This window comes from Lampetra fluviatilis, chromosome 19 (assembly GCF_964198595.1).
Source record: "Lampetra fluviatilis chromosome 19, kcLamFluv1.1, whole genome shotgun sequence".
NCBI lineage: Eukaryota > Metazoa > Chordata > Hyperoartia > Petromyzontiformes > Petromyzontidae > Lampetra > Lampetra fluviatilis.
Genome location: NC_136293.1, coordinates 1806970 through 1829080, shown reverse-complemented (window position 1 = coordinate 1829080; position 22111 = coordinate 1806970). Strand labels below are relative to the sequence as shown.

The 22111-nt window shown below is 49.2% G+C and overlaps 1 protein-coding gene across 2 annotated transcripts in view; it reads right to left on the bottom strand.

Annotated features, from left to right (window-relative positions):
• Positions 1 to 22111, bottom strand: part of LOC144937541 (gamma-aminobutyric acid receptor subunit gamma-2-like) — a 174046-nt gene that overhangs the window by 122555 nt on the left and 29380 nt on the right. For both annotated transcript variants that reach the window (XM_078864799.1, XM_078864800.1), the window contains exons 2-3: positions 12507 to 14380; positions 9459 to 9607 (exon numbers count right to left, since the gene is read on the bottom strand). In XM_078864799.1, the coding sequence (XP_078720925.1) occupies positions 9459 to 9607; positions 12507 to 13129 (772 nt within the window). In that variant the 5' untranslated portion in view covers positions 13130 to 14380. The remainder of the gene's footprint in view (positions 1 to 9458; positions 9608 to 12506; positions 14381 to 22111) is intronic.

Here is a 22111-nt window from a genome sequence, read left to right as displayed (position 1 = left end):
CGATGCTCGACAGTGACGCCCTCGCTACCCTCACCTCGGCGCCAAGAGCGAAGCGCGCCACGCTGCAAATGGCACTTCAACTCCTGTCTGCAGTCTATGGACCACCTTCTGACTGCAGGCAGCTGTTCTATGATCGCCAGCGGGGCGCCAAGGAATCGCCTCTGGCATACCGCACCGCTCTCCTGGCCCTAGCGAAGGCGGCTTTCCCTCGGATGGACGAGGAAGGGGTGGACGCCATGGTGGCAGAGAAGATACTGCTGTTGGCGGACGATTTGGACATTGTCGTCTTGGTGCAAGACGACACGGAGATGTGTTCCCTGCGGGCCGCGCGGCACATCCACGCTAACTTGCTGTCCCAGCGTCACAAGACCAGCAAGGCTGCAGCCAGGCATACCGTGGCTGCAACCACCCTCCCATCGGAAGAGGTCTGCGCTGTGGATCGCCCGATGGAGTGGAGATCCGGGGGACGACCAGCTCGGGACGGACCGAGCCGTCAGGATCAGTCCAAGCCATCTGGGGCGCTCACGCGCTGCTACAACTGTGGCCTCCGGGGCCATGTGGCTTCGGGATGCCGGGCTCCTCGACAGCGTGGTGCGACGCCTCGGCCGGACGTCACGCCTCTACCCAAGCTTCACCAGCAAACTCCGGCGAGTCGTGGCATCCCACGTTTGGCCTACGCACACACCTGTGACACACTCACGCACTGCAACAAACGGGGGTCGAAAATTGCCTGTCGTCGCGCCGAAACGTGCCACGCTGGGGAGTGCGTTCCAACTGGGCCAGCGGTCCGAGTTGGCCCATCGCGTTGTTGCCGCGTCGTCGGGGTCGTCGGTCGTTGTGGGGCATATTGATGGGGTTGAGTTGCGGGTCTTAGTTTATACGGGAGCATCGGCAACTATTGTGTCCGATTTAATTTATAACATTATCCCCGTTCAAAGCCGTCCTTTGCTCCCCGTTGATGTTCCATGATACGCTGCTAACGGGGGCTCGCTGGGCATTAACGGACAGATCCGCGCGCAAATTTATATTGGCGACATCAAATTATGCGGCCCGATATTGGTCTCCTCCTCGCTGGTGGTTCCGTGCCTGTTGGGGATGGATTTCTTGGCCAAAATGCCGATTCGTATCTTGGTCGACCAGGGTTGTATCAAACTCCCGTAGGGCCGATGTATGATGTTTTTGTCCTCCCCCGCTACTGTCCGTATGGCATTTGCGATGGTACAGGCACTGGTTGCGAGGACGGTACGCGTACCGCCGGGAGCTCAGATGCTCGTGCCTCTTAGGCTGCGGCGACCATTTACTAAGGGCGTTGGGGATCGGGGGGTTCTGTTGGGACCATCTAGGGCCAGGGTCAACGGACCCGATTTGATAGTGGCCCAGACCATTGTGAAAGGGGACGGGGACCCCTTCATCGCGGTCCTCAATGTGGGATTGCGAACGGCTGTAGTTCCTCAAGGGACCGTGCTTGCGCATGCGACGCCGGTACCCTGTGAGGAACCGGTAATTGGTCAGGTGAACGCCGATCCTCCGTCGCGACCGCATTCGGACCGTGATGAGTGGTGGCTGGATGCGCTTTGTGCGGGATCATCGGACCTGTCCGACTCACAGCGTGAGAGGCTTCGAATCCTCCTGCGCGAGTTTTCCGACGTTTTTAGTCAAAACAAATACGATATTGGTTGTACTAATCTGCTGCGACACCATATTGACACAAATGACAGCGCACCAATCCACCAAAATTCTTTTCGGTTGAGTCCCGCCGAAAAGGATCATATCAAATTGGCCGTAGACGACATGCTAGCTGCGGATATTATATCCCCTTCTAACCAGCCCTTGGGGAGCGCCGATCATCTTAGTTAAAAAACACGAAGTCTCATTGCGGTTTTGTGTCTATTCTCGTCGGCTGAACAAGATTTCTGTAGCCGACGCATACCCGCTCCCTCGGATGGATGAATCGCTTGATGCCCTGGCGGGGGCGCGGTTCTTCTCCACATTGGATTTATTGTCAGGGTTCTGGCAGCTCCCTCTGCATGATGAATCTAAACCTAAAACTGCTTTCCGTACGCCGCACGGCCTTTTCCAATTTAACCGCTTGCCGATGGGGCTCCATTCAGCGCCGGAAACTTTTCAGAGATTAATGGAATTGGTCCTGGCTGGGTTGCAATGGGATTCATGTTTGATTTACTTAGACGATGTCATCGTCTTTAGTAAAACATTCGATGAACACCTCCAGAGGTTGCGTGCCGTTTTTCTCAAAATGCGGGCTGCTAATTTGAAATTCACGCCCCAGAAGTGTAATTTGCTCCGCAAATCCGTGCGGTATTTGGGTCACATTGTCGGATGCTCAGGTATTGCCACAGATCCCGCCAAAACACAATGTGTCAGCTCTTGGCCGACTCCCACCTCGGTGGGGGAGGTCAGGAGTTTCATTGGATTCGCGTCATATTACAGACGGTTTGTCGCTGATTTCGCTACAATTGCGAAACCCTTACATGCCTTGACATCAAAAGGGGTCAAGTTTCATTGGGGTCAGGAGGAGGAGGCTGCTTTTCGCTCCCTCCAGGACGCCCTAGTGGGGGCTCCGCCATTGAGTTATCCTGACTTTACAAAACCCTTCTTGCTCGATACAGACGCAATCAACACGGGCATTGGGGGCGTGCTTTCGCAGGTTGTTGGGGGCGTAGAGCATGTGGTTGCGTACGGCAGTCAGGTGTTGTCTCCAGCGGAACAAAGATACTGTGTTACCCATCGGGAACTATTGGCAATCGTTTACTTCATTCAGCAATATCGCCCATATCTGTACGGTCATCATTTCACTGTCCGCACAGATCATGCGGCGCTGCAGTACGCCTTGCGGGTTCAACAGCCATCGGGACAATTGTCTCGATGGTTGGAGATTCTCCAAAATTTCGATTTTGAAACTACTTATCGTAACGGCGTTCGCACACAAACGCAGACGCTCTGTCGCGTTTGCCGCCCACCTCCGAGTGCGCTTGCCTCCTGGGTTCGGGGCGTTGCAGACCTCCGAATGTGATCTCTGATTCGGTCCTTGCGGCCGCCGCTGATGCGCCTCCGATTGCGGGTCCTATTGAGCAAGAAGGGAGGGATGTTTTGCTGGGGTTGTCTGTTGCGGAGTGGGGGCGCCTCCAAATGGAGGACATCTCCCTCCTCGCTTTGCGCCGTCGCATCGGGGGAGTTGGTCGGGGGGCGGAAAATGTCGACTCGTGGGGGTTATTTCAGGGTCTTTTGATGCATTGGGACGGGAGATCCCGCCGCCACCGGCTGGTGGTGCCTTCCGCATTGATGGGTAGAGTGGTGTGGGCTGTGCACGAGCGACTCCTTCACCTGGGGACTCACAAAACCCTTGCCATGCTCCAGCTGGATTTTTCTTGGCCGGGCATGGCAAGGGACGTGGGTGATCTTTTAGGGTCGTGTACTCAGTGCGCGCAACAGAAGCCACCAGCGCGGGGGTCTAACCCACCATTGCAGTCTATCAAAGTTTCCCGAGTTAACGAGCTCATTGCGCTTGATATTCTGGGCCCATTCCCCACTACACCTAGGGGAAATAGATACCTATTGACCGGGGTAGAATATTTTACGCGATGGCCTATGGCCTGGCCCCTCGCCAACCAGTCGGCAGCAGCCATCGTGGAGGCCTTTGTCCGGGGCTATGTCCTCGACAAAGGTGCTCCGGAGCGGCTGCTGACCAACCAGGGTAAAAAAAATTTCCGGTAAACTTCTACACGAAGTATGCGAGCTCCTGGGAACGAAAAAAATTCGTACCTCCCCATATCATCCGCAAACTTACGGGATGGTGGAGGGTCTGCATCGGACTATCACGTCCATGCTGTCCCAACAGGTCTCTGAATCCCAGACTGATTTGAACCTTCATATTCCGGGGGTTTTGGTGGCATACAGAATGGCTCCTCATGCGGCGACCGGATTTTCGCCCTTCTTCCTAATGTACGGCCGCGAGGCTAACCCACCTGTCGCGACTCAGCTGCAGATCTCCACGCCGCATGCTAAATCAAAATTGACCGACCATGTCAAATTAAACATCGCTAAATTGACAGAGGCGCGGGAGGCGGCCATCCAGAATTCAGAACTCCGCCAAAGGGCGAATGAGAGGCTCAGGCTGGGTCGGGCACATGTGCTCCAGTGGAAACCAGGTGACAAGGCGTGGTTACACTGTCCCCAAATACCACTGGCGACCTCGTCTAAGCTGGTGCGCCGTGGCGGGGGCCCGTGGAAGTGGTGCAGGTCTTGCGGCCACAATGTGTGCGTATCCGATGGGGGAAGCGTCGGTGGTTCGTGCACCCTTCCAGGTTGAAACCGTTCGTTGCGCCCCATGTTCATACCACACACACGCATGGCCAAACATGTGAGGGCTCCACCGACTCCCGGAGTCCGACTTCGCTGCTTTCGCCTAACTTGCCACCGACTGTTCCACCTCCAGGTGCACCAGGATTGACGTGCTCACGACCGCGAACCCCTCCCGGGGGGGTCGGGGGTCGCTCAGCAGCGAAGCCAGACACTCTCGCACCCGGACTGTTGACACCCACCACTGGGCCAACCCGCTGCAAGAACGCGCGCCAAAACGCGCAGACTTTTGTGAGTTCGGCCGCTTGTGCGGCCCTTGCGGGGGTCGTGGGGTGGGGGGGGGTCCTGGAAATTGTATATATGTGGGTTTTTTTAACGGGATGGGGTATTTATTCGGGGGGGGGTGGTGCGTCGGGTTATTTTTCTCTTTCTTGTTGTTGTTCTTGCTTATTACGCGAGGCACACACGGATTTTGGGGGATGCATCTTTATTGTGATTTGTTGCAGCCGGGACGGCTGCGGGCTGTACAGGGGGGGGGGGGTGATGTAGAGATGTTATGGAGGGCAAAACAAACACACTGGGCGTGATTATGCCCGTACGCCAAGAGGTGCTTACATCCACGTCTGCACCGTTTAGCCGGTGGGTCTAACACGGCGCTGGGATCCCCCACGCCCCACCCCTCAGTGGGGGAGTTGCTATATAAGGCAGTGAGCCGGAGGGCTCGGGGTTCAGTGTTCAGCCTTAACCAGCGAAGCAAGAAGACCGGCTAGATAGGCCCTGGGACTCCCCTGGATCGCTGTCCTTCTCAGGACCGACTAGGGCAAGCCAGTGGCGTGGCCCCAAGAGCCCAGAGCCGATGCTCTTGTAAGAGCCGGTCTGGGGACTCAGGGTGCCGTAATCCCAGCTTAACCAGAGCTGGGTTAGCTAGCCTCCCCTAGCCCTGTAGTGGAGGACCTAGGAGTAGGCTAGCCGTGACATAGATTGTGTGATCTCCATGTTAGACGGGTGAAGGGGCCGATACCCCTTAGAGTGTTGTACATCTCGGCCTGTTATGTACATTGTGGTTAATAAATAAGTGTGCCTCCAACTACGTCGTCCAAGTCTCCTGGAACCTACTACATATATTTAGAGTTTGCATGTTCTCCCCGTGGTCGCGTGGATTTTTTTCGGGTCCTCCAATTTTCCACTCCACATTTAGAAACATGTATTTAGACTATTTAGCTGCTATAAATTTCCACATGATAAGCCATCTTCGCTGAGCTCTCTTTTGTGACCAGGTTGCTTCCAAAATAGAGCTATATAGCTCAGTGGCCCTTACCTTGTAACAAAACAATTGTTGATAGTTTTATAGTTTACTCTGCAAAGATCTACCCAATGGAAAACTTTACCAGAGTATGTAGCCCACCACAACAGGGACACTTTAAAACTCCGTGCAGTATTTAAAAGTTGGACATGTTATTAGCATATAATGCATATGATGGCACCAGCTGAGTGCTGAATTCCCGATCGGGTGATTGCCAACCTACAGCACTCAAAGCACAAATGGATGACGGACCCCACTTACTCCACGTCGTTCATGGCATCTTTTTGACCATACTTCACCAGGCTGGTCACTTTGGGTTTACTTTTTTTTTTTTACCAGGTAAGGCCCCACTGAGTTATATAGCTCTTTTTCATAACCTGGCCAAAAATGATAGCTCAACGAAGTAGCTTATCACGTTGTAAGTAATAACAGCAGCCACATTCTCTGATGAAGGGGAGTGGGGAGGGCATGACTGCTTCCGATATCACTTGCCACTGATGTTAGCCGTGGCCAGGAATCGAACTAGAGTCACCGCGATCATCTACAGCGTGTTTATCCAATGAATAGTCTTAGAGTTCAAACTTTTTGCTTAACTTTGTTAGGCTACAACAGTGGTTGTCTTATGATGGACTGGCTCACCGAAGCAAGGTGGAATTTCCGTGAATGGACAAGCCCAATGACAGGGAACCTCACTGTGAATATATTGATCTTTGACTTTTGCAAAATTTCCAATGTCATAATTTTTTTTTAAGAATAATTTTCTGTCATACCACACACAGGAACATTGTTCCAATTGCTTTCACACTTATTGTGCTCAATTCATTAAACAATAATTATATATAGATGAATATCTTTTCTTAACCTACATAAAATTAGCAGATGTGTGTAATATATAGATTTGCTAAACGGCATATACGGCATGTATTTTGACACACACTTATAATTTAAACTAGTTAACAACAGGACATATACACTTTGCTAAAAAGTGCTGTATGTTTTATGGTCACAAGGAAATGGCATTTACAATAAAAAAGATCATCAGCCAATTTCTATTCACTGCTGGATAAAGCCCCTAACCCAAAGCTGTTGATATCTCTCACAGAGCCCTGATGCAACAATCAATGTAGCTGCCGCACAAGAGCTGAATCCTCATGGTGCAACAAGCTGAGTCTTAAAGGTTTTTGGCGAGCCATCGAACACAAACATGGTCACTGCATCGCGCCTTTTTTCAGATGTGCTTCTGCAGCAGTCTGGAACGCTCTTGCTTCCAATATTAGGAAGAGACTGCAGCTATGCACTGTCAAATCTATATTGAAAACTCATTTCTTTAGAACTGCTTTTCTCGTGTTTAGTATATTGTCCTTCCCCCCGCACCTCTCAGCACGGTTGGCTACGTACGGTGTGAAAAAAGATCAACATACATACATACATACGAATACAGTTCCTGGCGGAAAGAGAGATCAGAATGAGGCATTTCGTCATCTTCAATCGGCGGCGCGCATGCAGGAGCGAGACCGATTGTTGTAATGCAGGATCATGGGAAATGGCGAAGGCTAGGGGGGCCTTCATCCGGCAGTGGATAGATAATGGCTGGTGATGATTTCCTGTTACTTGGTTTAGCAGGACGGAATTGATTTTTTTTAATCAATATTTTCATGTCTGGCACTAAAGAGGGAGGCAATGCTTTGAAAACCTGATTTTGTCTTCCCATAATTATCAATACCTAGAATGTCTCATAAAAGCAACAATCTAAAAAGATGTGAAATAAGGGACTGTGGGAGCATGGGAATACGTAGCATACCGTTTTATTGAGTACCATGAATATACAAACAAATTTGCTCTCTCGTCAAGGTTGTTCATAAATAAGTCTCCATGCGGTGGCTTGAGAAAGGACACCAAATGATGTGACTAAGCTAATGTATTCCTAAGCTTTACATCGTTGGTCATCCACAAGAATTGAGCAGCATTTAGTTGCATTTCAATAGAGCTCCTTCCAACATTGTTCAAAAACAGGGAACTACTAAAAATACTATAAAATGCTGCGTTTCATTCAGACGCTGTCTCTCCGACAAACCTGGTCTTCACCTGAGGACGGCTGCTTGCGTTGTGGCCGAAACGTCGTGAGAATTTTTTTATTATGTTTTATTTTTATTATTTTATTATTTCCCTTCTACGTGACTTTACCGAAAGAACCAATAAGTTGAATCTCTGCATTCACGAAAGCTTTAAATCGAAATATAAAATGCTGCTCAAATTTTATGTATATATTTTGCGGTTGGTTGCTGACATGGCATACTATTCTGAGACTGGGACAATGTCTCAATCTAAATAAGAACCTTACTGAAAGAAATGGGATTGAAATAATCGAATATTTATTTTGAGAAAAATATATCTATTTTCCATGGAGGCCTTCACCAACACAAATAATTAGAATCAATATCACTTACAACGGATATGACACAAATACGTGAAAATTACACGTAAATAATTAAAGGAAGTCTATGATTAATAAAAATCTATTCTCCAGTGGCATGCAGGTGGAGATGATGAAATCACACTAGGATGGAGACAGGCTTTCCACCTTTTACACTATAGGCAAAAGTCCAGAAATGTTTTTCAGTCAGCCCAGGTCTAATATCAAATTTTGCAGTACATTACAATAAAGTTCAACACAGTAAGAGACCATATACCATTACAAATCAATACCTGCCACCAAAACACAAATGCCAAATCCCAGACTGTCCAGGTCAAATTTGGGTTAAACCTGGGCAGGTGGCAACCCTAGATAGAGCCTTTGCAGGGCCCCTATCTGCAGGTAAGCAGGTGCCTGTAAGAGACACTACGACAGCCAGGTCGCTGTCCTGTTTGTACAAAGTTGCGAGTGTTAGCCTCGCATCTGCATCACTGCTTTTCTCCAAGTGTTCTGATATCCTCCAATATTACAACAAAATATTCAAGTAAAGAAGCAACTGACTAAAAGTCATAAGCAGACCCCTATTGAAAAAGGGCATTGTAACTCTGGTTTTCCTTGGTAAAATAATATGTTTGCTATGACTCAAAAAGCAACAGGGAACAAATTAATCGCACTGAAGAATAATAAATATTTATACCATACTCACTTTAATAACAAGGGGAAAAAATCAACTGCATTTCAGCAAACTGTCACAAAAGGAGTGATAAATGAATTTCAAACCTGATTATAAAATGACAACCAAGCAAACAATACAGGGGACAACCAAAGTGGAAATGGATTGGTCAAATCGACTCATTTGTAAAGAAGATGGACTTATACTACAAAAGACTGGCATCGACATAAATGAGCATTCGAATATTTTGGATAGATATCGTACAATGACAATGCTGATATTTGTGGATATAAACCCGAGGTTTGTAGACGCTTGTGGATGACACTTGAGAAACATGACGCATTACCCGCTGCTCATCCATAATACAACGTGAGCTTTATTACATCATGGTGCTATTCAATTATGTTTATTTAAAATTGGTAATTACCATCACTTTAATAAAACATATAATTAACTTAAGTATGCAATAAAGTACAAAGATAACTTAAAATATTTGTTTCATAAGCATATGTAATATTCCCTCTTGAAATTCCCAGGTGGCAAGTATATTTTGCCACAAGGGCAAGTAATTACGTAAATAAACTATCTCTCCAAATAACCGATTTTCATATTGCCATGAATTTTTGGCCAATATTGCCAACAAAGTACATTTGAATGTCCCACCGTGCACATGTTACCCGAGTCACAGCAAATTTTCAGTGGGTGGGCGAGTGCAGATGGTGAAAATGTATCTGTAAAAAGCGAGAACTTACTGCCGATGTCCGGTCTCAGATTGTTATCGTAGCCTTCCAGAAGCGTGTTGAGAATTTGGGTGACGTCGCTTTCGTAGACTTTGGGGGCCAGGACCCATGTCTTGTTAGCGTTCATATCCTGGAAATCATCCTCTTCAATCTTGCCAGCGCTACAACCAATTACACAAAAGGCATAATATAGCAAACTGGGTGATGCGGGCTTTTAATATCACTAAAATAACTCCACACCATTAGAACGCCCTCCCCACACAAACCAACACAAAATCAAACCATATCCCACTTCCACATGTCATGATCTACACACAACATCCGCTATGCATCTGCTGTACTTTTAAAGATGTTCTGCTTAATGTTGCCTATTCACCAGAGCCAATGCATTATTAAATGACTCAAAGGATGCATGGTGCCGCCCATGTGAAAATGGTTCATGATTTGTTTCGTACTTCCGCACCCCATCCACATGCTCAATATCTGTCTCCCGCAATATTTTACACATGGCTTGCGGGGGACGTGTAATCAAACAACACACCGTTTATATATACACATATCGAGTGATAATTGACGTGATGTAAAACACGTGAAACAAAATGACACGGGACAATAAACAGCCACATTTGACCTAACGTTAGATGTAAAGTATCACGCAAAGGAAATTAAGTGATTAGGAGAGTCAATGACCCTGACTAAGACACCTACAGAGTGGCCAATAAAAATAATCAAATCGTTTCTTTTTCGATATTTCAATTCCCTTTTATGGATGAACAGTGGTACTCTTGCCATCGGGTGCCAGCAGTGGTTGCCCTTAGCAAAGACTTGTCCCTGCCAGAGGAATGAGGAATTACCACCACTGGCTCGGGTTTGCCATTTGAGATTTGTGCTGCCCAATGTTTGAGAATGGGCAGAAGTTTACCGTGTTATATATATATATATTTTTGCCACTTTGTAGCTGAAATGAATTCCAAGTGAAGGACGACATGAGACAGAATGGCAAGCTAAAGATGGGAGGGACCAAAGATGGATGACATGATGGCATCTCCAAAGAGCAGACAGGGCGACAAAATCAAAATGAGTAACCGGAGTTTACAGAATCATCGGCAGTATTCAGAAAAAAAAACCGTAATGATATGCAGTATTCAGGTTCAAGTCTCCATATATATACTTGGAATTCTGGGAATTGTGAGGTTTGAATTAGAAACAATGCGAAACTGTGTTCCTATTAATTTCGCGAAAAACAATGAACCATACTTGCGTGGAAAACATTGCATTTAATGCGAAATCCCATGTTCACGGTGGCACATGGAATCTCCAGAAAAATGAAATTAATCATACGCTGCCCAGACGTTCACCATCGTTGGTTCAAGTAGTCCTGACTGCTGGTGAGACGCTCAATTTTGAAACCGGTCCACAGTTTTGCACGTGTTGAACCAAGGCTGCTGAAATTACGCACTCCCAAAAGGCAGTGCAGCTGATGGGATGTGCAAAAATATTTACGGCTACTTTTTTTTTACGCGGTAGGACAGATACGAGAATTGTTTGCTTGTTCGCACTACAACACTGGGACTGTGCCACGAGCACGTCACTCTGCGCTGTAGGAGAACTGCCAGAGAATACCATGAGCTCTTCTGTACATTATACTTCAATGGTTATTGGAATATTGGCGACATCTTGGCGAGGACTTGGTCTGAAATGCCTTGTGATCACTCCCTTTTTTCATCATTATATATTTATGTTTTTATCATTGCATGCCTAATCCCCCCAAAATGCTTTTCTCTTCCAGCCAATTACTGTGCCTCAATTTGGTGGGTTTTTTCTCTCCAATTTCTACCGTTAATATGGGTAGATTAAATTCCACCGAAATAAGACTTTCATTTATAAACGGACGTGCACAATGTACTGCTAGCCTGGCCCTTTTCTCATAATATGGCAGACACCACATAATACATACCAGGAATCCCAAAGAAGGTATGCGGCCATCACATACAGTGGTATGTAAAGGCTTAAAGCACATCTGTACCACAGCAAAACTGTTGATGACCAATTTTTCTCCCCCAATAAATAAATAGGTACACCAATGAAAGCCCTGTTTTTTTTCATTCAAACCTCACAATGGAATGTCCACTTGAGTGATCCAATTCAAATCTAATCACGGTCATCACAGCACAATAATGCACGATTCCTTACGAGCGCCAGGCTACATGTGAAGCTCTTCTCTATAAATTGTTTATAAAATACAATACCGAGTCACATCTACGAAAGACAATGCACATATGCCAAAAACATATACGCTTTTCAACGTTTTTTCAACGTTTTTTTTACATAGAATTATATTCACAGTCCTTCGTCAATCAACTGCAGGATGAAAGTCTCGCAGCATCGCGTGCCAGTTGCCCATACTTCACAGCACGCTGTCCAGTGCGAGGTTGTTGAGCACCACCAGTTCTGATATCGCTCACCACTGATATTAGCCACGGCCCAAAATCGAGCTAAGGCCACCGAGTTAAAATCGCAGTGTGATAACCACCGCAAGCCCCCCCTACAACCCGTTAGATTACACGACGCTGAAATTCCCAGATTGTTCCTGCAGAGTTGGTGACAATGATAACGCCGTTGAATGTCAATTCATGATGTCAATGTGGCAAAACAATGATCAGATTTCCCTCCATACACGCGTCCTGTGAGCAGTGCCCCAGCGTGCACACACACACAACATGACCACTGCAAACGCTGCCATTCATGTGTACTATGTGTACCGTATATCACACACACGCGCACACACACACTCATGCATGCACGTACACATGCATACAGCGATGGTCTTAGTAATGACTACACCACGGATACGACTGCCGCCATTCCCACGCAGTGTATTACAGCATCTCCCGATTTCAATTCTGAATAATAATGACGATGAGCCACCGTGATGGCAGCACTAATGATGAGCGTCAGGGTTATGGATGTAGACTGGCGATGGATGACTCGCTCTTGTGAGAGAAAGAGGGGGGGGGGGGTCGTGAATGTGAATGGAATACGGCGGCATGGCATCCTCACCAGGCGTGCAGAGACAGCAGCATGAGAGCCAAGAGGAGAACGCGCCTCGACATTCGGAGAGGAACCGCAGCCATTCGCGACGCCACGGTGGGGGAAACCCCGGCGACATCCACCACCTCCTCCCTCTTCTCCTCCTCCTGTAGCATCGTCGTCGTCTTCTCCCTCTCCTTTATTATTCTCTTCCCCTCCTCTTTGTCCTGCCGGGCTGGCGGGGCCAGGAGAATGGGCTGCCACTCCGTGTAGTCGGTGCGGCCCCAGAATATAAATGCAGGACACTGCTGCTGTTGAGGAGGATGATGATGTTGTTGAAGAAGCTGCTGCTGATGATGATGATTCTGCTGCTCCTCTCGAACAGGTCTCCGTCGATCCTGCTTCCAAATCTGCTGCAAGTCTTGGCGATTGTATTGATGGCGTTTTTCATGATGGTGATTTTGGTGGTGATGGTGGTGGTCGTGATTGTGGTGGTGGTGGCCGTGATGCTCGTGAAGCTGCTGCTGGTGCTGCTGCTGTTGCTGATTGTGACGACGGCGGCGCTGGATCTTGGTCCATCCCGGAGGCTCCCGCATGCCGACAGACCCGGGCCGCCACCCCGACACCAGCCGAAGCGCCATCATCACTATCATCACAGCCCGGCCATCACAGGCAGAGACAGCCGGCTCCAAGCCACATGCACACCCAGCAGCAGCAACAACAGCTACCAATTGTACCCAGAGATTATTTAATTATTACTCCTACTATGATTCTAGAGCCCTGCTATATATGTAATGATTGCTGACGTTTAATATAACGATACACCCTGTATCGCTCTATTCAGGCAATGTTGTGACATGCGTACAATTTGGTGATTATTCTTATTTGTTTAAATGTTTTACGATTGCCACTCCTTTTGCGAAATTATTTAATGTTCAATTATTAATCACGGGTTTTCATATACGGCACCGGGAGTACGCTTTATTCATATTTGAGATATATATTATTATTTAACATATACCATTAAAGCCTGTAGCTTCCTCCATCAATTCGACCGAATCGTGCATACTAAGACAACCTAAACTGTTGTTGTGTCATTTAATTACAATTGCATTATTCCAACCATTGCCCCCCCCCCCTTTTTTTTGCCTATCTTCTGAACAAACTACCTTCTATTGTTGTATCCTGTGGACTGACGGTTTTATCTGCGCCGCCGATACCCGGTGGGAATGGGGGGGTAGGGGTGGGGTGCTGAGAGGATGGAGCGGGGTGACAGGGCTTGCGATGAGGAGGAGGGAGGGGTTGATGGGCTGATTTTTAGGATAAAAAGAAAGGAAAATAACACCGATAATAACGAATAGAAATACAGCAAGCGTAGGGAAAGGAGAGAGAGATGTTGCGAGAGCAAGCGCGGCTAACCTAAAAATTCTGCAATAAGTGCTGGCGCGCCTACCGGCATACAAATTATCCACGCGAACCCTTTATTTGTTTAATTCCTCGCCAAAATCGCAACTCGCATTGACGCGACGATCGAATGGTATATATAACCAAACGGAACAAAATTGTCAAGGCGCGTTCCCTGAAGGAAGAAAAACTAAAATGGAGAAAGAATAAAAAAAAATTGGCGCAATTGGAAAAACAATTTGAGATAAAAAAAATAAACGGTTAAAAGAGGGGAGAGGTAAAGAGCGGTAAGAAGAGACGACGATGACTCCTGCTGCTTGGTGTTTTTTGGCTCGCGTCGCGCGGTGGACGGAGACGGCGGCCGCATCGGCTCTCTGTGCGCTCCGGGAGGAGGAGGAGCGGGAGGAGGAGGAGAGGTGGTGGTGGAGGAGGAGGAGCGGGAACGTGGAGGAGGAGACCCCACGCGGCGCGGCCGGCATCTGCTCGTGACATCACGCGTGCTGACGTCACGTCGGTCACCATCAGCACCATCACCACTACCACCACTAAAACCAGTAGCATCAGCACCATCAACACTACCACCACACTACCATCACTCAAACCAGTATCATCAGCACCATCACCACTACCACCACACTCCCACCACACTCCCACCACTCAAACCAGTATCATCAGCACCATCACCACTACCACCACACTCCCACCACTCAAACCAGTATCATCAGCACCATTACCACTACCACCACAGTACCACCATTCAAACCAGTATCATCAGCACCATAATCACGACCACCACACCACAGCTAAAAACCAGTATCAGCACTATCACCACTACCACCACACTACCACCGCCACTCAAACCAGTATCAACAACATCACTACCACCATACGACCACCAACACCACTAAAAACCAGTATCAGCACCATCACTACTACCACCACACTCCCACCACCACACTCTACTAGTATCATCAGCACCATGACCAATACCACCACTAAAAACTAGTATCATCAGCACTACTACGACCACCACACTCAAACCAGTATCTTCAGCACCATCACCACTACCACCACACTACCACCTCAAATCAAACCAGTATCATGAGCACCATCACCACTACCAACCACACTACCACCACCACTAAAGCCAGTATCGTCAGCACCATCACCATTTCTACCACACTACCACTACCACCACCACTAAAAACAGTATCATTAGCACCATCTCCACTACCACCACACTATAAGCACCACCACTCAAAGCAGTATCATTATCTGCAGCAGTATATGTAGCAGCTTCAACAGCACCCTTTTCGCAGGGTTCGTAAATAAAATAGGTGCAGTCCCCACAGCGGTGGGGTTGCAATATGTATTGTATTGCCTGCGTCACAGATCTCGTCCCTCCACACGAAATATGAGGACTGTTCCACTTTGTGTTTGTCCTATGGATACACACACACACCCGCCATGAGAATGTGCAATTCCCACTAGGGATGAACGATTTGGGGAAAATATCTAATTGCGATTTTTATGACAGATATTGCGATTTGATTTGCGATAAACATTTTTAAGTCAAGCTTCAGTTTAATATTCACTGTGTAATAGATTTAAAACATGTGATGGAGCATGACCACATGATACCATCAAAATATGAACTGCTCTAAAAATTATAATGCAAGTGTAGTGAGTCCAACTGAGTCGCATATGTTGTCTTAGAAGCAAACACTATTTATTACACCAACTCAACACACAACATAACGTAACCTACACTTGGGTGTTGAACGCCCATCTAACCACGCTACAGCAAAATAGGACACGGTTCGCTATCCCGGTCTGGACCACGAGCTGGGTCCCGGACCGTGTGACTAGAGACTTCTTTAACCCGACGTGGATCTTCTTCACCAACACCCGAAGAACCCCGAGCCCTTCACGGGGCACTCGTTATATTGGCCTGAGCTGGGGCTGGCTCTGCCCCTCGTAATGGCCACCTTTTAGATCTCTTGAGCTCTTTCCGGAAGGCTCCCGAGAGCTCATTTATACCACCTGACCGCCCAGCAGCCCACGTCCACCGGTGGCCCCCCTCCAATATCATCCGGTCACGTGTCGGCAGGTCAACCAGCGTATTATGCCCCAACGTAACCCTGGCTTGCTAACACTCCCTCTCGCTCCCTCACTAAAAGCCGGCACAGCACATTGTACGTGGTGCCTCCGCACTGACCAGCATTCACCCAAACCCCGCTCGGGCTGGTACTACGCCCAGTAACCGGGCTGCACGTAATGACAACATATTATCCGCCGTGGCTTCGCAGGCCCGGCACCACACAATGACATTCACAGTCACTACATCACTGCCCCCCCCCCCCCCCCGTAGCTTCCAGCCGTCCCAGCTGCCAACTCCCCCGCAAGTAAGCAACCAACGTAAACATATACAGACCAACAACAAGTGTGCTCCAACAATAACAGAGCAGCGCAATACATTACCCAAACCCAAATGTACAATATATACAGTGAGGGAAAAACGTATTTGATCCCCTGCTGATTTTGTACGTTTGCCCACTGACAAAGAAATGATCAGTCTATAATTTTAATGGTAGGTTTATTTGAACAGTGAGAGACAGAATAACAACAAAACAATCCAGAAAAACGCATGTCAAAAATGTTATAAATTGATTTGCATTTTAATGAGGGAAATAAGTATTTGACCCCCTCTCAATCAGAAAGATTTCTGGCTCCCAGGTGTCTTTTATAAAGGTGTAGAGGTGTTACGTACCGGGGTGTAGCAAGCCATTACGTTGCGGTGTCTACATCACGGTCCGTGCGTGGGGTGTCTACATCAACGTCCGCATACAGCCCCGCCCCTCGGGGGGCAGTTGGGTATATAGGGCGGTGCGCGAGAGAGCTCGAGGCAGTCGTTGGAGCAGAAGAGCCAGTGAAGAAGGAAGACGGAGCAGGCTAGGTAGGACCCTGGGACCCCTAGCCCCGCCGCCCTTGTCAGGGCCGGGACTCTGTGTGGCTCAGTGGTGAGACCCTGGGAACCCCCGGCCCGACGTCCTTATCAGGGCCGGGTCCGAGCAGGCCAGTGGTTGGGACCCGTACCCTGGCTAGGTCGGGTCAGATAGCCTCCCCTAGGAAATACATAGCCGGAGGACCTGAGAGCGTAGCCGGTGTCAGGCACGCTAGCCGTAGGCTGTGTTCCTAGGCTGTATAGCTGACTGTTACTGTTGTGTGTTATAAATAAATACGTGTTGCCTCCGTCAACCGTCTCCTGCACTACTTACGCCGTTACAACTGGAGTCAAAAGTGGTCCTGTCTTCACGAGATGGATACCAGGAAGACAGTTCGTACCCACGGGCCGGGCCAGGGTGACGACCAGGAGGAGACAAGTCAGCAAGCTGCTGACGCTGCAGGACCCATCGCGGCCACCTGACACACCGCTGCAGCTCGGGGGTGGGCTCCAGGATGCTCACTCCCACCTGGCTGAGTTGCTGCTCGCCGCTGCCTCCATACTGGCGGAGATTACTGCATCTGGAGGAGGGGTGGCTGGTGCCCGCGGAGAAAACTGGCGCCAAGTGCCGGCTCGCGCCAGCACCGCGCCGCAAGACGAGGATTGGCGCCAAAATCAGGCTCGGACACTGAATTTGGCGCCATTTTACCAACCAGTTCGTTGACTGGCGGAGACCGGGAGCACCACGTGAGGGAGGGGTTCCAATCACCGCCTCCCATGTCATTGATACGCGACAGACGTCACCACGACCAACCTGTGGAAGGGGCCGCCATTTCCCTGGGCGATGGCACTGCGCGGGAACATCAGCAGCCGGGAGCGGGGCAGGCATTCCAGCAGCCACTGCCCGTGTTGATGGCCTTTCAAGCAGAGGGAGGCGACTGGGGAGCCTTTCAACGGAGGTTCCTCGCTCACCAAGAGATGTCAGGGTGGACAGATGCCGAAGCACTGCACGCGCTACCAGCGACTCTGGATGATGACGCTCTGGCCAACTTCAGGTTTGGCCGCTCCACACTCCATGCTGCGCTTCACCTGATGGCCAGGGTCTATGGACCGCCGTCTGCCTGTCGCCACCACTTCTACGCTCGCCGTAAGAGAGAAACGGAAACTCCTCTCGCCTACCGCACTGCACTTCTGGCTCTCGCTGACGCCGCTTTTCCTCGCATGGACGAAGAAGGCAAAGACGCAATGGTCACGGAGCCGCTTTTGGCATTGGCGCTGATATATGCCCGTTGCGAGTTGCTACGAGCATTCACGTGCACGGAGTTCTCAAATGGCAATGGTCTGTCATTGTCTGCGCCTCAGCTTCTGTCTCAGCCTCGGCGCCCAGCGAACCTCAAGGCGCTCTATCACAGGAGGAGGTCTTTGCCACGGCACAGTCGGGGGACTGGAGGTCGGGAGGTCAGTCGCCCCTGCAAACGCCACGCAAGCTGGAGCAACCGAAATCAGCGACGACTCTTGTCACATGTTACAACTGCGGCCTTCGAGGCCACGTATCTTCTGGGTGCTGGGCTCCACGTCAGCGCGCTACAGGATCTCGGCTGGACGACGCCCAAGGTCCCAAGTCGTCCCAACAGTCCCCGGCAAGTCGCGGGACCACACATGCTCAGCCCACTCACACGTTGCACACGAGTCACCGCGCCGCGCCTGATGGGCCACGGCATTCGGGTGCCGGTTCAGTGCGGGGAGGGGGGTTCGTACGGGAGCTCGGACCAGGCCAATGGTCTGAGCTGGCCCATAGGGTGGTGGTTGCGTCGGCCGGTTCATCCATGGTTACTGGGTCGATCGAGGGTGTTGAGGTTCGGGTTTTGGTCGACACGGGGACATCGGCAACGATCATTTCCGACCTTATTTACAATATTCTTCCCGTTCAATGTCGGCCCTTACTCCCAGTAGACGTTCCATGTTATGCGGCGAATGGAGGATCTTTGGGTATTGTGGGTCAGATTCGGGCGGGTATTTGCATTGGGGATATTAAATTGTCGGGACCTGTCTTGGTCTCATCGTCTCTTGCGGTCCCATGTTTATTGGGAACGGATTTTCTAGTTAAAATGCCGATCAAGATCCTCATTGATCAGGGTTGCATCGAGCTCCCCTCGGGCCGCCGCATAGCATTTTTGTCCTCCCCTAGCAATCTACGCACGGCCTGTGCGACGGTGCAGGCGATGGTAACCCAGACAGTATGCGTACCACCGGGGTCACAGATGTTAGTGCCCCTACGCTTGCGGAAATCTCTTGGTGTGGGTACGACGGAGCATGGTGTACTGATAGGCCCGTCTAACGCAGCTGTCAGGGGTTTGGATTTGGCGGTGGCTCAGACGATGGTGCGGGGGGACAGAGACCCCTTCGTTGTGGTTTTAAATGCGGGGTCACGAGCAGCTGTGATTCCACAGGGTACCGTGCTCGCTCATGCAGCACCGGCACCCGTGGGAGAGCCGCTGATAGCGCATGTTGATACTGCTCCGGCTCCGCATCTGAAATCGGGGGGTGATCAAGGGTGGTTGGATTCACTGTGTTCTGGATCCAGTGACCTGTCTAGTTCACAACTGGCGGCATTACGCGCCAAGTTGGTCGAATTTTCGGACGTTTTCAGCAAGCACAAATATGATATTGGTTGAACTGACCTATTACGTCACCACATTGACATGGGTGACGCTGCCCCCATTCGGCAAAATCCCTGACGGCTGAGCCCAGCCGAGAAGGAATATGTGAAATCAGCTGTTAATGACATGCTCTCTGCCGACATCATTTCGCCCTCATCCAGTCCTTGGGGGGCTCCCATCGTGCTTGTGAGAAAGCACGATGGGTTCCTGAGGTTTTGCGTTGATTTCCGTCGCCTTAATAAGATCTCTGTGGCTGACGCATTTCCGCTCCCCAGGATGGACGAATCCTTGGATGCTTTAGCAGGGGCACGGTATTTTTCCACATTGGACCTGCTATTGGGATTCTGACAACTCCCCCTTGACGAGGTGTCGAAACCCAAGACCGGGTTTCGGACACCTGTGGGCCTATTTCAGTTCAATCGGTTGCCCATAGGACTCCATTCAGCTCCCGCAACGTTCCAGAGGTTAATGGAATTGGTTTTGTCCGGCCTTCAATGGGATACCTGTTTTATTTACCTGGATGACGTCATCATTTTCAGTAGAATGTTTGAGGAGCACCTCCAACGTCTGAGAGCAGTGTTCCTCAGGATGCGATCCACCAAATTGAAGTTTAAGCCACAAAAGTGCCACTTACTCCGGGAATCAGTGCGATACTTAGGGCACATCGTCGGCCATTCAGGTGTCTCCACTGATCCCGCTAAGACACATTGCATCAGTTCTTGGCCGACGTCCACTTCGGTCAGCGAGGTCCGTAGTTTTATTGGGTTTGCCTCCTATTACCGGCGATTCGTCGAACAGTTTGCCACCATAGCCAGATCCCTGCACGCTTTGACGGCAAAAGGTGTGAAGTTTCGCTGGGGGCCGGAGGAGGAGGCCGCTTTTCACTCCCTTCATGACGCCTTGGTGAGTGCTCCGCCCTTGTGTTACCCTGAGTTCACCGAGCCGTTTTTGCTTGACACGGACGCCAGTAACACAGGCATTGGCGGAGTACTCTCACAGGTGATCGGGGGTGTCAAACGCATTGTCGCCTACGGTAGCAGGGTTTTATCGCCGGCGGAACAGAGGTACTGCATGACCTGTCGCGAGTTACTGGCTATTGTGGTTTTTATCCAACAGTTTCGACCGTATCTCTACGGCTGACACTTCACTGTCCGTACGGACCACGCGGCGCTTCAATACGCGCTTGGAGGTCCTCCAGGACTATCAATTCACAACTACTTACCGTAACGGTGTTCGTCATACCAACGCGGATGCCCTGTCGTGGTTGTCACCAAGTACGGAATGTGCGTGTCTTTTGGGATCAGAACGTTGCAAACCCCAGACTGTCGTCCCTTCGGCAGCTCTGGCCGCCACGGACGATGCACCGTGACCTGAGATTTCCTTCTCTCCGACGGGTGGGGATTCTTTGCTCAAATTGTCCCTCGTTGAGTGGGGCCGCCTCCAAATGGTCGAAGCGTCCCTGCTCGCGCTGCGTCGCAAGGCAAATGGTTCCGATAAGGGTGCAGTTGGCGTCGACTCGTGGGTAATGAAACAGGGCCTCCTTATGAATTGGGACGGTACGTCCCTACGCCGTAGGCTTGTTGTGCCATCTGCTGTGCGGGGTAGGGTTGTTCTGGCCGCTCATGAACGACTGTTACATTTGGGATTTCACAAAACCTTTGCTCTGCTCCAGCGTGATTACTATTGGCCGGGTATGGCAAGGGATGTCCACCATTCTCAAAGGGTGTGTGCAGTGCGCCTAACGGAAACCGCCTCCCATTGCGGCTAACCCACCATTGCAATCTATTCAGGTCTCGCGCATCAATGAACTTGTTGCGCTTGATATTTTGGGGCCCTTCCCGGTGACACCTAGGGGTAACAAGTACCTGCTGGTTGGCGTAGAATATTTCACTCGATGGCCCATGGCCTGGCTGTTGTATGTGTCGGATTATGAAATTTTGATAAAAATAATAAAAATTAATAATTTTCCGAAAAATGCGCAAATTTAATTAATTATGTTAATGTGTGTATTAACATGCATAAATTATGATAATGCGTGTAATGATATGCATAAGTCATGATAATCGCGGAGATAATCGTAGTAATTTATGCGGATGCTTGCGATTATGTTACTGTGAGCAGTTATGATAATTAGGCTTAGCTTCGTTTATCCATTGTTATCTCAATCAGGATAACACGATTATCATCGATTAAACGTTTACCGATCATCTTAGTGTGTGTTATGATAATTTTAGGTCTCCATTTTCATATCTCATCGCAGGATACAGTTATCAAGAATAAGATAGTTTTGCATGGACTTGGAAAGAAGCACTCGAACAGTTGGTGTTAAGCAATTTTATTCTAAACAAGCACATGACACTCTCTTATCCGAAAGCAAGTATACGTCAATAAATTCATGGACAAGATTATGCAGTAAGGAAAATGAATGACTAAAAATACTTCTTCATTGGCGTGATTATGCAGTTAACGAAAATGAATGACTAAAACATTTCTTATTCATGTAACTCGACGACAGCAACCGCTTTGCACGATCCGTTGATATTGAACGCACCACCTCGAAATGGCAACCCTTTTTGAAACGCAATGACAATTTTTTCTTATTCGTGTGCGTGCTGTGTGTGCGTTGT